The 13,730-nt window shown below is 47.7% G+C and overlaps 1 protein-coding gene across 1 annotated transcript in view; it reads right to left on the bottom strand.

Moving 5' to 3' along the window:
- The window catches only part of ADRA1D (adrenoceptor alpha 1D), a 48,052-nt gene extending 45,879 nt beyond the window's left edge, over positions 1-2,173 (bottom strand). The window contains exon 1 of the mRNA XM_064712009.1: positions 857-2,173. Coding sequence (XP_064568079.1) covers positions 857-1,823 — 967 coding nt within the window. The 5' untranslated portion in view covers positions 1,824-2,173. The remainder of the gene's footprint in view (positions 1-856) is intronic.
- Positions 2,174-13,730: the final 11,557 nt, after the last annotated feature.

The raw sequence follows: 13,730 nt of genomic DNA, 5'->3' as shown, positions 1-13,730 counted from the left end.
GCAGCATTCCAGAGGGTTAACGGGGTGCCCTGAGCTGGGTGCCTGCTGTCAGGGTGAGGAGCACTGGGTTCCCTGCACATCCTGGGTCCCTGGTGCTGGAAGGGGACGTTCACACACGTCCCTGGTGGGCTCTGTGCCTGCTCAGCCTCCCCTGCACACAGGGGGGAGCATCCTTCTCACAACCAACTTGCCAAAACTTCAGCGCACAACACGAGAGACAGCCCTAAATGAGCACACGGGCACTGCAGCAGGGCCACTGCTCCTGGGGGTGGTGGATCAGACCTGGAAAACCTCATGGGATCCTCACCCACCACCCTTATGGACAACACTTGGTCCTGCTCCAGGTCCCTGCACAACAACAGCAACCCGGGAAAGTCAGGATTTGTGCTTCAGGCTATGACACACTCCTTGGAGGGAAAAAACCTCACTCATCTCCAACAGAGGTGGGAGCCCTGGGCCCACAGGGGCATATCCAGGTGCAGTTCCCAAACTGGGAGAATGAGGAGACAGCAATATTGTTGTTGGAGACAACATAGAAACAGCCTGTATGAAACAGAGCTGCTTCCTCCTTAGCTTAAACTTTGTTAGTTAAAATGCTGAACGCAGAATGAATTAATGAAAGCAATTATTATTTATAGCTGCTATTTTATTCATTTGCTATCTACTCTGATTGATTATATGACTTTCCTTAATAAATATTGAATAAGTGTTAATTAATTGAATTAATTCATTGCTGGTTTATTCACCTATCAGTCACCTCTCCCTCATTTCTATGCATGAGTTATGTCCTGAAAAGTTTGTCCCAAGGAGCAGGTCCCCAGGGGCTCAGCCCCAGGCATGGGATGGGGTCACTTACCAAAAGGCAGGATGAAGAAGAAGGGGAACCAGCAGAGGATGAAGACACCCACGACGATGGCGAGAGTCTTGGCTGCTTTTTTCTCCCGGGAGAACTTGAGGAGCCTCACGGAGAGGGAGCTCCTGAAGTTGTGTCCCTTGCTGCGGGTGCTGGAGAGGGGCTCCTCCAGCACGCTGCGGCAGTGGATGCGCAGCACCACCTCCATGGACTTGTTCCTCTCCTTCTTGACCCCGGCCTCCAGGCTCCGGGTGGTCCGCCTGGCCACCACGTAAATCCTGAAGTACATCACCAGGATGACCATGAGGGGCAGGTAGAAGGAGAAGAGGGAGGAGAAGAGGGCATAGCCCGGCTCCTCCGTGATGCTGCAGATGCTCTCGTCCGGCGGCGGCGGCTCCTTCCAGCCCAGCAGCGGCCCGATGGAGATGACCATGGAGGAGAGCCAGACCACCACGAGGATGACTCCCGCCTTCCTCTCCGTCATGATGGTGGGGTACTTGAGGGAGTACTTGACACCGATGTACCTGTCCACAGAGATGATGCACAGGCTCATGATGGAGGCAGAGCAGCAGAGCACGTCCACCGCTGCCCAGATGTTGCAGAAGATGCGCCCGAACACCCAGAAGCCCAACACCTCCAGGGTGGCCGAGAAGGGCAGCACGGTGGTGCTCAGCAGCAGGTCGGCGATGGCCAGGTTGACGATGAAGTAGTTGGTGACAGTCTGCAGGTGCCGGTTGCAAGCCACCGACAGGATGACCAGGATGTTCCCCACGATGGCCGAGAGGATGAAGACGGCCAGGAACACCCCGACTCCCACCGCCTGCACGTCCAAGGCGAAAGTCAGCGTGGTGCCGTTGCCCTCGGGCGTCTCCTCCCCTTGCAGCCCCCAGGACCGGTTGGCAGCGCTCTGGCCGCCTTGTCCCGTCCGGTTCTCACTCAAGCTGCCATTGCTCAGCTCGGGGAAAGTCATTGTAGAGAAAGTGCGGGCTCCATTGAGGGCGAGGAGAAAGCGGTGCCGAGGCGCAGCTCCCCCAGCATCATCCCCGGCTGGCAGCCCCCGCCAAGACGCGCTCCGCACCTCGCTCCCCCGGCCGGGGTGGAGGAGACAGGGATGGAGGGATGGAGAGAAAGAGAGAAAAAGGGAGGGAGGGCAGGACGCGCTGCCCCCCGCCCGCTTCACGCCGTCCGCCCGCGCTGCCCCCCGCTGTCCCCGCTGTCCCCGGCGCTCAGCCCCGGGGGGGCAGCGCGGTCAGAGCCCCCCCGCCGCCCTGGCATGCTCCGGGGGCTGCGCTGGGCACGGCCGGCAGCGCCCGGTGGCTCCGCGGCTCCGCGCTCCGACCGACAGCGGCGGGAGGGGCCGGACGGGCCGGGGGCGGGCGGGAGCCCCGCGCGTCAGGTGCCGCCGGGGAGGAGGAGGAGGAGGAGAGGAGGAGGAGGAGGAGGAGGAGGCAGCGCGGCTTTGCAGGACGAGGCGAGCCCCGGGCAGAGTGAAAGCGGCAGCTGAGCAGGAGGGGAGAGGAGAGATGAAGGAGGGGGTCCAGGCGAGATGATGGAGGGGGTCCAGGCGAGATGAAGGAGGGGGTCCAGGCGAGATGATGATAGATGGAGTTCAGGCACACTCTGGGAGGTGGCAGCCCCCGGGAGGGTCTCGCAGCGCTGGGGTTTAGTCCCCAGGAGGAGTCACTCAGAACTGAGGTGCAGCCCCAGGAGAAGCGCTCAGAACTGAAGTGCAGCCCCAGCAAGGACACTTAGAACTGGGGTTTAACCCCCAGGAAGATCACTCAGAACTGGGGCACAGTCCCAGGAGGAGCACTCAGCACTGCGGTTTAACCCCCAGCAGGACCACTCAGAACCGGGGTTCAGTCCCATCAGGATCACTCAGTACCGGGTTTAACCCTCACCAGAATCACGCAGAATTGGGGTGCAGTCCCAGCAGGATCACTCAGAACTGGGATTTAACCCCCAGGAAGATCACTCAGAATTGGCATACAGTCCCAGGAGGAGCACTCAGCACTGGGGTTTAGCCCCCAGCAGGATCACTCAGAATTGGGGTGCAGTCCCAGCAGGATCACTCAGTCCCGGGGTGCAGTCCCGGAGGCGCGGCGCTCCCGCCCGTCACCGCCGGAGGGCAGCAGAGCGCAGGGATTGCCCGGCGGGTCCCGGGGCTGCGGGGACAGCAGAGGGGACAGCGAGGGGACAGAGTGGGAACAGCAAGGGGACAGAGAGGGGACAGAGTGGGAACAGCAAGGGGACAGCGCCATCCCACTGGAGACCACCCTGCGGCACCCCCAGGACCCCATCCCAGCGGGAGGATGCCCTGCCAGTCTGACGTGCCCCTCCCAGCATCCCACCAGAAGGATGCCTTGCCAGTTTTCCTTTGTGGTCCTGCATCCAGGATCCCTCCCATGCCAAACCCTGACCCCTCAGCCCCTCAAGCATCCTGCTCAGGGTGCAAGCATCCCCTCATGAGCTCCCTCCCAAAGCAGAAGGGACAGTCAGGGTCTTGCATTTGGGCACAGCTCCCTGCCATGACTGAACCCTGCAGTAAACTTTGCCACAGCAGCCTGTGACTATAAACATATTTAACATATAGGAACATATTTCTGGCTAATTTAAACAGGACTGGGGTTTTTTTTCCCCCACTGATAAAAGCAGATCCTGTTTACACTGGTTTCCTCCCAGTGACCTGCCTCCATACATTGGGATGGGGACTGACCCTGCTGGTGAACAGGGGCTCTCCCTCAGCTTCTTTCTACTGTACACAGGAAATATTTCCTTGGAGTGTGTTTATCCATGATTTTCAACTTTTTTTTTTCTTAAGAAAATAGTTGGTTTAAAGGGCAGGCCAAGTGGACAGTTGGATGATTTAACGGGTGCTATCAGAGCATGGGAGATCTGGAGATTCACTGGGTATGAGAGTGGATAAAAAATATTACAGCTTCTTTATTCCTTTATTTCCCTTGATAATCATTGCAGGAAATGACACATTTTTGATTTTCCTCATTTCTTTCATGCACTTTTTTTTCTTCCTTAAGATTTCACCCAACTTCCTTGTGCTCTGTTTTTGGCCCTGCTGAGAAGAAAACTTGAAAATACAAGAAAACAGAAACAAATATTGCACAAGAAAAATGTTCATAAGGATGGTTTTGCTTAAAATAACCCACCCAACAAACACTTAACAGCTTTTTTAATGTCATTTTTTTTTAAAAAGCCCAAAACCCCAACACTTGAGGTCAAATTAGTTTTCCTTATGTTTTGATGAAGACATGTCAGCCACCAAAATGAAGGATTGTTTCTTACTGGGATGCTAAACTCAGCATGGGAAGATCTCATCCATGGAATTTCGTAGCCCTATCTTTGCAGCAACACAGATTGCTGTGGAGATAAATTTATCTCATCTAATCTATCCAGTGACACCCAGAGATAAAGAAAACATGTGCCTCCCTCCAAAGTGAGGGCTTGAGTGAAGCTTCTCATGTACAGCAGGATTTTAAGCACGTAGGGAGAAAAGACGGGATGAGGATTTTGTGCCTGCCCTCATCCTGCCTGTTGGGACCCTGAATGCTGAGAATTTTAGATTTTCTGTGCTGCCAGGCACTGACCCCCAGGAGAACACTGCATTGACCTGACACCATGGAGAAGCTTCCAAAATGGAACGGTAGAACTGAGATTGTGGGTGTGGAGTTTTGAATAGAAGTGTGTAATATCACAGGGTGGAAAAGTAAGGTTTTAGAATATATATATATAAAGTATATATAGTAATATATATAGTATATATACTACATATACTATATAGCATATATACCGTATATATAGTATATATACCATATACATAGTATATAGTATATATAATATATAGTGTATATATATAATATATAGTGTGTATATATATATATATATATATGATGGAGGTTTTAGGGCAGAGGCTGGCCCTTCTTTTTACCTTCTTCTTCACCTTCTTCTTCAGTTCTTCTCCATGGGTTTGGGTGGCTTTGTGTAATTGGATAAACAAATTCACATTGTGGGACATGGGTTGTTGGTTATTGGGTTAAAATTGAAAATAATTCAGGTGTCATTTCTTAATTGGACAGTTTATCCTTACAAGGCCTTGTAGAGAGAGATACGGGGCTCTATTTTTTAGTTTGTTGGAGTGAGGTGCTGTAGAACTCAGAGTTTGTGAGTCTGTGACAGAGATAAGAACTAATAAACATCTGAGTCCGAACAAGAAATACCATCTCACACGTTTAAACCTGGCAAAAAAGAAGCAAAAGAATCCTCACCTGCCCTCCCTGGGTGAGCTCTCCTCCTCTCCTGACATCTCCAAATACAACTTATCCCTGTTGGTGGGAGGTTGGAGCTGGCCTGGACTGCAGAGTTTGAGTGGGGTGCAAGGATGGGATGGGAGGGAGGAAGGGGCAATTTTTGGTGGGGGTAAGAGCCTGGGGGCTGCCACATCTGCCCCAACCACACAGAAAACCCCTGAGGTTGCTCTGATGCCTTTGCCCTCACGTCCTGTGCTGTCACTGTCAGCTGAAGCACATCAGAAACACATCATGTGTTTCTCTCCAAATCAGGGCCATTACGGTTAATTTAATCTTTAATTTGCTCCTAACAAGGAACAGGTTTGTGCTGATGCACTTAAACCCAAATAGAAGCATTGGGGTAGGTCTGCATGGAGGAATTTGAAGTAAACACACACAGAGGTGTGTGAGCACCTGGGATCTTCCCTCTTGTTGTCTTTTATGCTTTTCCTCCCTCTTTTTTTACCCTTTTGGGACAGAGGTTATCCTGGGATTGAGGTAGTGCCATTGGTGTTGTGAACAGGGCCCTTTAGATAATAAAAAGACACACACACCTGCTGAACAGGTGTTTGTCACACTGTAATTACATGTTACGCCCAGATCTTGGAAAGAAAAAGCAATTTTTTGGTTCAAAGCACCAGAGCTTAAAGGATTTTGATCAACATTTGCAAACACTCTGGGGTTTGTACCAAGCAGATTGGTACTGTGGGTGGAAGGTGTCCCTTCCCATGGCAGGGGGTTGGAAATAAATGATCTTTAAGGTCCTTTTCAACCCAAACCATGATTCTGTGACTCTAGCCTTGCTCTGCAAAGGAAGATTATCCATGGTGCATCTGCCTGCAGCACCTCCTGGATCCAGGGCTGGGAGAAATGGATTGAGCTCACAGCCAATGCAGATTCATAACATTCATATTATTTAAGGCATATTAATAATATTTAAGTGTTTGTTAAGGTGGGTTTGAGTTGCCTTGGGTAGGGCATCCAGAAATCCTCAGGAAAGTCAGGATCAATCTTCACTGCTGGTCCCTCTGAGGTCCTGTCCAGCTCTGCTGGCTCCTGTGCTGCTCACAGGTCTTCAAATATAATAAGAAAGGGGCTTAAAGGGATTGCAAGGGATGGTTCAAACCTGTTCTGCTGCACCTTTTGTTTCCAAACATGGGGGCTCTGGAGAAATTTGAGATCTGGACAGTAATTGGGAGATGTAATGAGCAAAACCTGGACTGGGCAATTGTGCAGAGCTTTAGAAATGTGGAGAAATTTTATTTTAATTGCGAATGTGTGTGTAAATTGTCCACCTTTGTTCATGTTGTGATGTTATTCTCTTTGAACCTAAATGATTCTAAGAAGTCATTTTGACTTTGTTGGAGTGAATTATTTTTGTTGATGTAAGTGAAGTCTTTGTGATGAATGCATGTTTTGTTAATATTTTTGTATTCTTGCAATTTTATTTAAGTCTAGGAAAAACCAGGCTATGCTGTGAATGTTTATGGCTTAATAAATGAGGCGGGGAGGAGAAGAAAATAGCTTTTGTTAACTGCATGATAAAGGTGGGGGAGAAGAAACTCTGAGCATCCTCTAATGAGATCTACTTAAACCTCCTCAGATATGGATTAAAATTCCCTTTCCCTTTGCCTTCCTGCTCCCACAAACCATCCCAGCCACTATCACATCTTACTACATTTACTATTTTTTCCTAATTTTCTCCTTTCCATATGAATGTGGCTGCTCTGGGTACGGTTTGGTTTTTAAATGTTTGCTCCCCTACCCAAGTGCTGGATCCCAGAGCACAAATGAGAAGGAAAATGGAGATCTGGTCCAAGTCCCTTTCCTGATGATGGATTTGTCTTTTCCAAAACCTCCCTTCATGGTGGCTTTCTCCTCCCTCGTTGGGTTCCCCTGCCCTCCTGGTTGGAAGGTTTCTGGTTTAGTCTAAACTTTCTTTGCTCCTTGCCAGCTGATGCAGAGAGCAATTTATTACCTTCCTCTTGCAGATTTTTAATTTAATTTTGGAGCAACTGCATAGAGAAAAAAAAAAAAGGAAAAATAATCACAGAATGGTTTGGGTTGGAAGAGACATCAAAGACCATCTCTTTCCAACCCCCTGTGGGCAGGGACACCTTCTACTAGTCCAGGTGGCTCCAAGCCCCATCCAACCTGGCCTTGGACACTTACAGGGATCCACAGCTTCTCTGGGCACCCTGTGCCAGGAATTGTTCCTCTCAGGGAACAGTTCCTTCTCAATATCCCATCCAGCCCTGCCCTGTGGCAGTGGGAGCCATTCCCTGTGTCCTGTCCCTCCATCCCTTGTCCCCAGTCCCTCCCCAACTTCCTTGGAGCTCCTTTAGGCCCTGCAAGGGGCTCTGAGCCTCTCCAGGCTGAACAATCCCAAATCTCTCAGGCTGTTTCCATAGCAGGAGTGCTCCAGCCCTTGGAGAATCTCTGTGGAGACCTGCACTCAGGAGGTGCAGTTCTGCACCCCACACCTCAGCCCCAGCCTGATCCAGTGGGCAGGAGCCAAGGAAAGAGGCTGGAGCTGCTGTGTGGAAGGGGAAGGGCTCTGGGAGCCATGCTGCTGTCTGGGAGGCCACAGCAGGTGGGATGGGTAGATAGAACAAGCAGATAAGTGTGGTTTATAGAGCTGGTGGGACATGTTTGTTATTTCAGTGGGAATGTTGATGTGTTCAAAATGAAGCATTCCTCAGGGATGTTCTCTTTTTTTTGCCTTTTGCTCTGTTAAAAGCCATATAATAAAACACTCCAATACCAGGCAGAGCATTTTAGATCCACATTGCAAAACACTTTTATTTTTTCAGGGAAAAATGAGCAAAACATAAGGCAAATTACTTCAGAATTACTGGAAGAATTAGCAATTAGCAGAAAAATGGCTAATGACGGTGTAAAAAAAGCAGTCGCTGATGTATAGAATGAAATAAATAACAGCATAAGAGATAAATCACAGCAGAACCAAATATATAAATAAAAATGCTACAAAAGGTCAAAATTGCAACAAAGAATTGCTCTGTTATCGCAGAAAAATATTTCTGTTGGCAGTTTTATTTCTTTGCGAAATTTCACTTCACCGAAATGTCAGCGTTTATTTGCCATTACTGTATGTTTTCCTACCAGTTAGAAATCCAGGCCATCAGCTGCCTCAAATGGCAGGTATGGAATGAGGCCTGAACCAAAGCCCCTCTGATTTGTCATGATCTGCCTCTCATGGTTGATTCTTTGGCTCATAAATAAAAGCCTGAGAAACGTTTTTGGGAAAAGGACGTCAAAGTAGGACTTCATGTAATCAGAGAATATCCCGAGCTGGAGGGGACACACAAGGATAATTCAGTTCAACTCCTGTTCCTGCACAGACACCCCAACAATCCCACCCTGGGCATCCCTGAGAATGTTGTCCAAACTCTCCTGGAACTCTGGCATATTTGGGGCTCTGCCCATTCTCTGGGGAGCCTGGGCAGTGCCAGCATCCTCTAGGAGAGGAATCTTTCCCTAAAATCCAACCTAAACCTTCCCTGGGACAGCTTCAGCTGCGCCCTTTGATCCTGGCACTAATGTAGGGTCTTGGTTTGAAAAGACAGGTGTCGGCTAAGGAAAGCAGGAGCCTCCCTTGAAATAGAAAATGTAAACCCCCTGCCTCTGAATTATTATAGGTTTTGAAATTAAGAGGCTCTCAGGCAAAGATATAGGAATAGGAATAACAGTTATTTACTAGAAAAATTAAAAATGCAAATGCAATAGAAAAAGAAAGGAAAAGAAAAGAAAAGAAAGGAAAGGAAAGGAAAGGAAAGGAAAGGAAAGAAGGAAAGGAAAGGAAAGGAAAGGAAAGGAAAGGAAAGGAAAGGAAAGGAAAGGAAAGGAAAGGAAAGGAAAGGAAAGGAAAGGAAAGGAAAGAAAGGAAAGGAAAGGAAGGAAAGGGAAAGGAAGGAAAGGAAGAGAAGAGGAAGGAAGAGGAAGAGAAGAGGAAGAGAAGAGAAGAGAAGAGAAGAGAAGAGAAGAGAAGAGAAGAGAAGAGAAGAGAAGAGAAGAGAAGAGAAGAGAAGAGAAGAGAAGAGAAGAGAAGAGAAGAGAAGAAAGAAGAGAAGAGAAGAAAAGAAAAGAAAGAAAAGAAACAAACCACTGCCAGAGTGAGAGCAGTCCCTGCCCCCTGTGTGTCAGGGCGGTGTCCCAGCCCCATCCCATGGGGGCTCAGCCCTCCTGCAGTGCCAGCTGTGGCTCTGCTGCAGCAGGGATCCTGCACAAGGGGGGAGTTTTCCTCTGCAGCTCCAGGGCTGCTGCAGATGGGCCTGGGCTCCCTCTGGCCATGCAGGGCAGCAGAAAGCTGCTCCTCTGGCAATGCAGGGGGCAAAGGCTGCTGGGGTGTCCCAAAGCTCAGATTGGATCCAGGCAGGAATGCTTGGCTCCTCCCCTGGGCGGAGCATCTCCCCATGGGATGGTGGAATTTGATCAGCAATGCAGGGACACTTAGTGGCCATGGACAGAAGATAATTAATAATTAATGGCCCATGAACAGCAGAGATCTCCTGGAGGGAGGATTGGTTGTGGAAGAGATAAAGAAAACTGCCCAATGAACAGAAGATAACTGCCTCACCTCTGACAGATGTGATAGAATACCCCCAAACCATATCTTACAACCCAGGACTGCCTCACCTCTGACAGATGTGATAGAATACCCCCAAACCATATCTTACAACCCAGGACAAACAGAGAGCAGAGAGCAGAGCTGCCCCTGGGGAGGAGCTGCAGACCCCAATGAGTCTCCTCTTTTCCAGGCTAAACCAAGCAAGGGACCTCAGCCACTCCTCATGTGGCCCCTCCAGACCCTTCACCATCTTCACAGCCTATTGGTTTCTTGAGGTTGGGATTGAAGGTACTTGAGACAGTAGTTTATGTTTGGATTTAGGTGTTCATTACTTTTTATTAGTGAAACAGCTTCACAACTATGATTTTGGCAGCTTTTCATTAGCAAGCTACAAAATGTCTAACTATCTCTTGTTACAAGGTCTTTTAAGACTAAACTATCTAATTAAGAAAGGACACAGATTATTTTCCCTTTTAACCCAATAACTGATCCTTAGAAGCCCGCAATGCGGAATTTTCTGCCCAATTACAAAACATCACCCAAACTCATGAAGAAGAAGGTAAAGAACAACAACCTGCCTCTGCCCTAAAACTTCTATCTTGCTTCATATTTATTTCTATATTCTAAAACTCTAAATCTCTAAAGTCTACATTTTCTGCCTTGTGATATTACACACTTCTAACCAACTACACACCCGTAATCCCAGTGCTATTAATCAATTTTGGAAGTCTTCTCCACAGCCTCAGGTTAAATGCAGTGTTCTCTTGTGGATCTGTGCCTTTCAGCACAGAAAATTTAAAATTTTCAGTATCTAGGATTCCAACAGCAGCCCTATTTTGGACACTCTCTATTAGCTTTATATCCTTCTTTTATGACCCATAAAGAAGTTGTCATGACATCCTTTCATCCTGTTAGTCATAAGATAACCAGAAAACTCAAAAAAGTCATAGATTGACCCAACAGCTGATCTTTTGATGGACAGGGAGTTGGGTAGAGAAGTGGAGATGTTGGGAGAAGGATTTGCAAAGAGAATCCTGAGTGTTTGGCTTGAGGACCTGCCTTTAGCAATCAGGAGCAGGGCACACTTGCAGGACATCAGGGTGATGCTGGGGGGCCAAGGGGCTGCTCTGTTGGCAGAGGTGGGAAAAAAGGTGACCACAAGTTTTAATCTAGGCCAGGAGGGTGCTTTAGAAACCAGGTAATGTCTTGATTCTGATAAAGCCCCACAAAGTGAAGCCTTTTTGTAATTCTCTTTTTATAACGCATAAACATAAAGATAAATAAATATGTACTATTTCTATAAGTTCAAGTTACATTGTAATTTTTCCCAGGAGCTTGTTTGCTTTCTTAAGCGAACACAGGGAGCTTGCAGGCTTCCACACTTCAATTTAACACAAGTAAGTAATAGCAAATATTAAAACATGGCACAAAAATGAGTGGCACAGGCTCAGACTAAAATTAGACTGCAAAATGGGTGGTGTTCTTCAATTTTGCCTTCAGTTGGAATTAACCAGAGGTACTTTAGCAGCTCATGACAAACTAAAAAGATCTGGGTTCAGTGTGTGTGAGGCTTCGGGTTGTTTTTACCAAGCCTCCTAAAGCACTAAAGGATGAGGAATAAATTTCAGACTCATTTATTTCTGTGGCATTAAGGAAGTTCACTCCCTGTCTGTGCTCCTCACCTCATGTCCACCTTGGGTTAGAAGTCAATAAAATTTCTGCTTGAAGGTGATGACCTGGGGGTAAGGACACATGGTGGGGGCACAGCCATGCCATGAGGGTGGCTCCCTGTGAAAACTTCACCTGCAGGACAATTCCTCTGGCACTGATGTCTTCAGTCACCAGCTTTGTGCGTCTCCTGCTTCCTGGTGGTGCTTTCTCTGTTTCCTTTTCAAAGCAAAATTGGGACTGAGCTCAGATATCTCTCTGCATCAGAATCTTCAGGGCCTCTTTGGCTCTATGGGATGGGCAGTGAGGGGTTGAGAGAGTTACATCTCTTCTGTGATGCCTGGCTTTTTTCTCCTGATCAAATGAAATCCATTGCAAAGTGGAATCCGATGGCAGCACTGACAGCAGCAGCAGAATATCTTATCCCTGTTTCAGCACTTTATTGATCAGCTCAGCCTCCCCTGACGTTCCCATGGAAGTCAGATGTCACAGACATCTTTTCATGAAAAATCCTTTCCTCAGGATTTTTTCCTCCTGAGAAGCTGAGAGGCCTCAGGAACAAAATGTAAACATTGATTATCTGCTGCTGTGGAATGCAACAGGGGCATCTGTGATTGGCCCATCTTGGATGTTTGTAATTAATGGCCAATCACAGCCCAGCTGGCTTGGACAGAGAGCCGAGCCACAAACCTTTGTTATCATTCTTTGCTATTCTATTCTTAGCTAGCCTTCTGATGAAAACTTTTCTTCTATTATTTTAGTATAGTTTTAATGTAATATATATCATAAAATAATAAATCAAGCCTCCTGAAACATAGAGTCAAATACTCGTCTCTTCCCTCAACATAAGACCCCTGTGAACACTGTCACAGTCAGAAATGCATTTCTATTTTTTTTTTCTACGTGAACCCTCATGTTCTGCAAATCTCCCTATTAGTCCAACAAGAAATGTCCCCTTGAGTGATGTTAATGTTGCTTAGTCTGGGAATATTATTTCCAACAAAGAGATTGCACCTGAGTAAATATCCAGATTTGAGATGTATTTGAGTAATGTCTCTAGCTGCTGAATATTGAATCTGCTGCAACCCACAGAGCTAAAAGAGTAATGAATTTAGCAACAGGCACAGCAATGGCCATGTGAAGGCATTAGCCAGATGTTTGTTTTTAGTAGGGCACTCATGGGATTGCCTTGTTCTCTTTCCCCTGGCTCTCGAGTGACTGCAGGGCTGCATTTCAGCTTTAGAAGCCAGAAGGGCACAACAGATTTGTCCTCTACAGTAAAAGCAAAACCACATTACTGAGAGCTCTCTGGTCTGGAGGTGAGTAGGTCAGAGAATCACAGAATTCCCAGAATGACCAGGTTGGAAGAGACCTTCAAGATCATTGAGTCCAGCCCAGCCTCAACAGCTCAACTCAACCCTGGCACCCAGTGCCACATCCAGGCTTTGTCAAACACACCCAGGGATGGGGACTCCACCAGCTCCCTGGGCAGAAAATTCCAGAACTTTATCACCCTTTCTGTGAAAAACTTTTTCCTGATATCCAACCTATATTTCCCTTGGCACAGCTCGAGGCTGTGTCCTCTGGTTCTGTCAATGAGCTTGGAAGAGCAGCTGCTTTGGGAGCCAGGGGCTGTGTGGAGATGTATTTTCCAGGTGAATGCCCACTCAAGGATGTAGCAAGGCTTGCACAGCTTAAATGAGATGCCTTGAGTCAGACTTGCCAGTGTAAGGATGGCTGGTCCATGTGGGGAAGGTTATGGAACTGCATCTTCCAAATTTCTTCACTGGTGGTTTTGCATTTTGGTACTAGTTCTGTTCTTGCAAATGGGGTTTGGGAATCGTCCATGTGGTTCCGAAATCCCATGGAAGTGCGGCAGCCTTACCAATGGCTGCTGAGAAGGGAACATGGTCACCTCCTCCTCTTTTTTGCTGCTCCAAGGGCCCTTGGGCAGCACTGTTGGGTGAACCTTTAAACCCAAAGCTGAAACTTTTCAAGCAACCACACAGTGATTGCAGCACACACCTGATTTTCTGACTTACCAGGTAGATCCAAACCCAAAAGTGGGATCAGATCTGCCACTGGTGAGGAAGTAACCTCATTTACCGAGGGTGCCTTTCAAATTATACATTCCACATGGAAGGAAGGGGTTGGAAAGAAATTCAGAAATATTTTGCATATTTTCCCACAGTTAAAGACAAAGAAACAAAGGTATTAACTGAGATCCTTCAGGGAAGGGAGCCAAATTTCCTGTCTCTACATTTAGATTTCCTGGGCTGCCATGGTCCCTGTTGAGCCAGGCTCAGTTGCCCCTCAAGAC

The sequence above is a fragment of the Zonotrichia leucophrys genome, chromosome 4 (assembly GCF_028769735.1).
Source record: "Zonotrichia leucophrys gambelii isolate GWCS_2022_RI chromosome 4, RI_Zleu_2.0, whole genome shotgun sequence".
NCBI lineage: Eukaryota > Metazoa > Chordata > Aves > Passeriformes > Passerellidae > Zonotrichia > Zonotrichia leucophrys.
The sequence above is the reverse complement of the archived record's forward strand: the minus strand, read 5'-3'. Positions and strand labels throughout refer to the sequence as shown.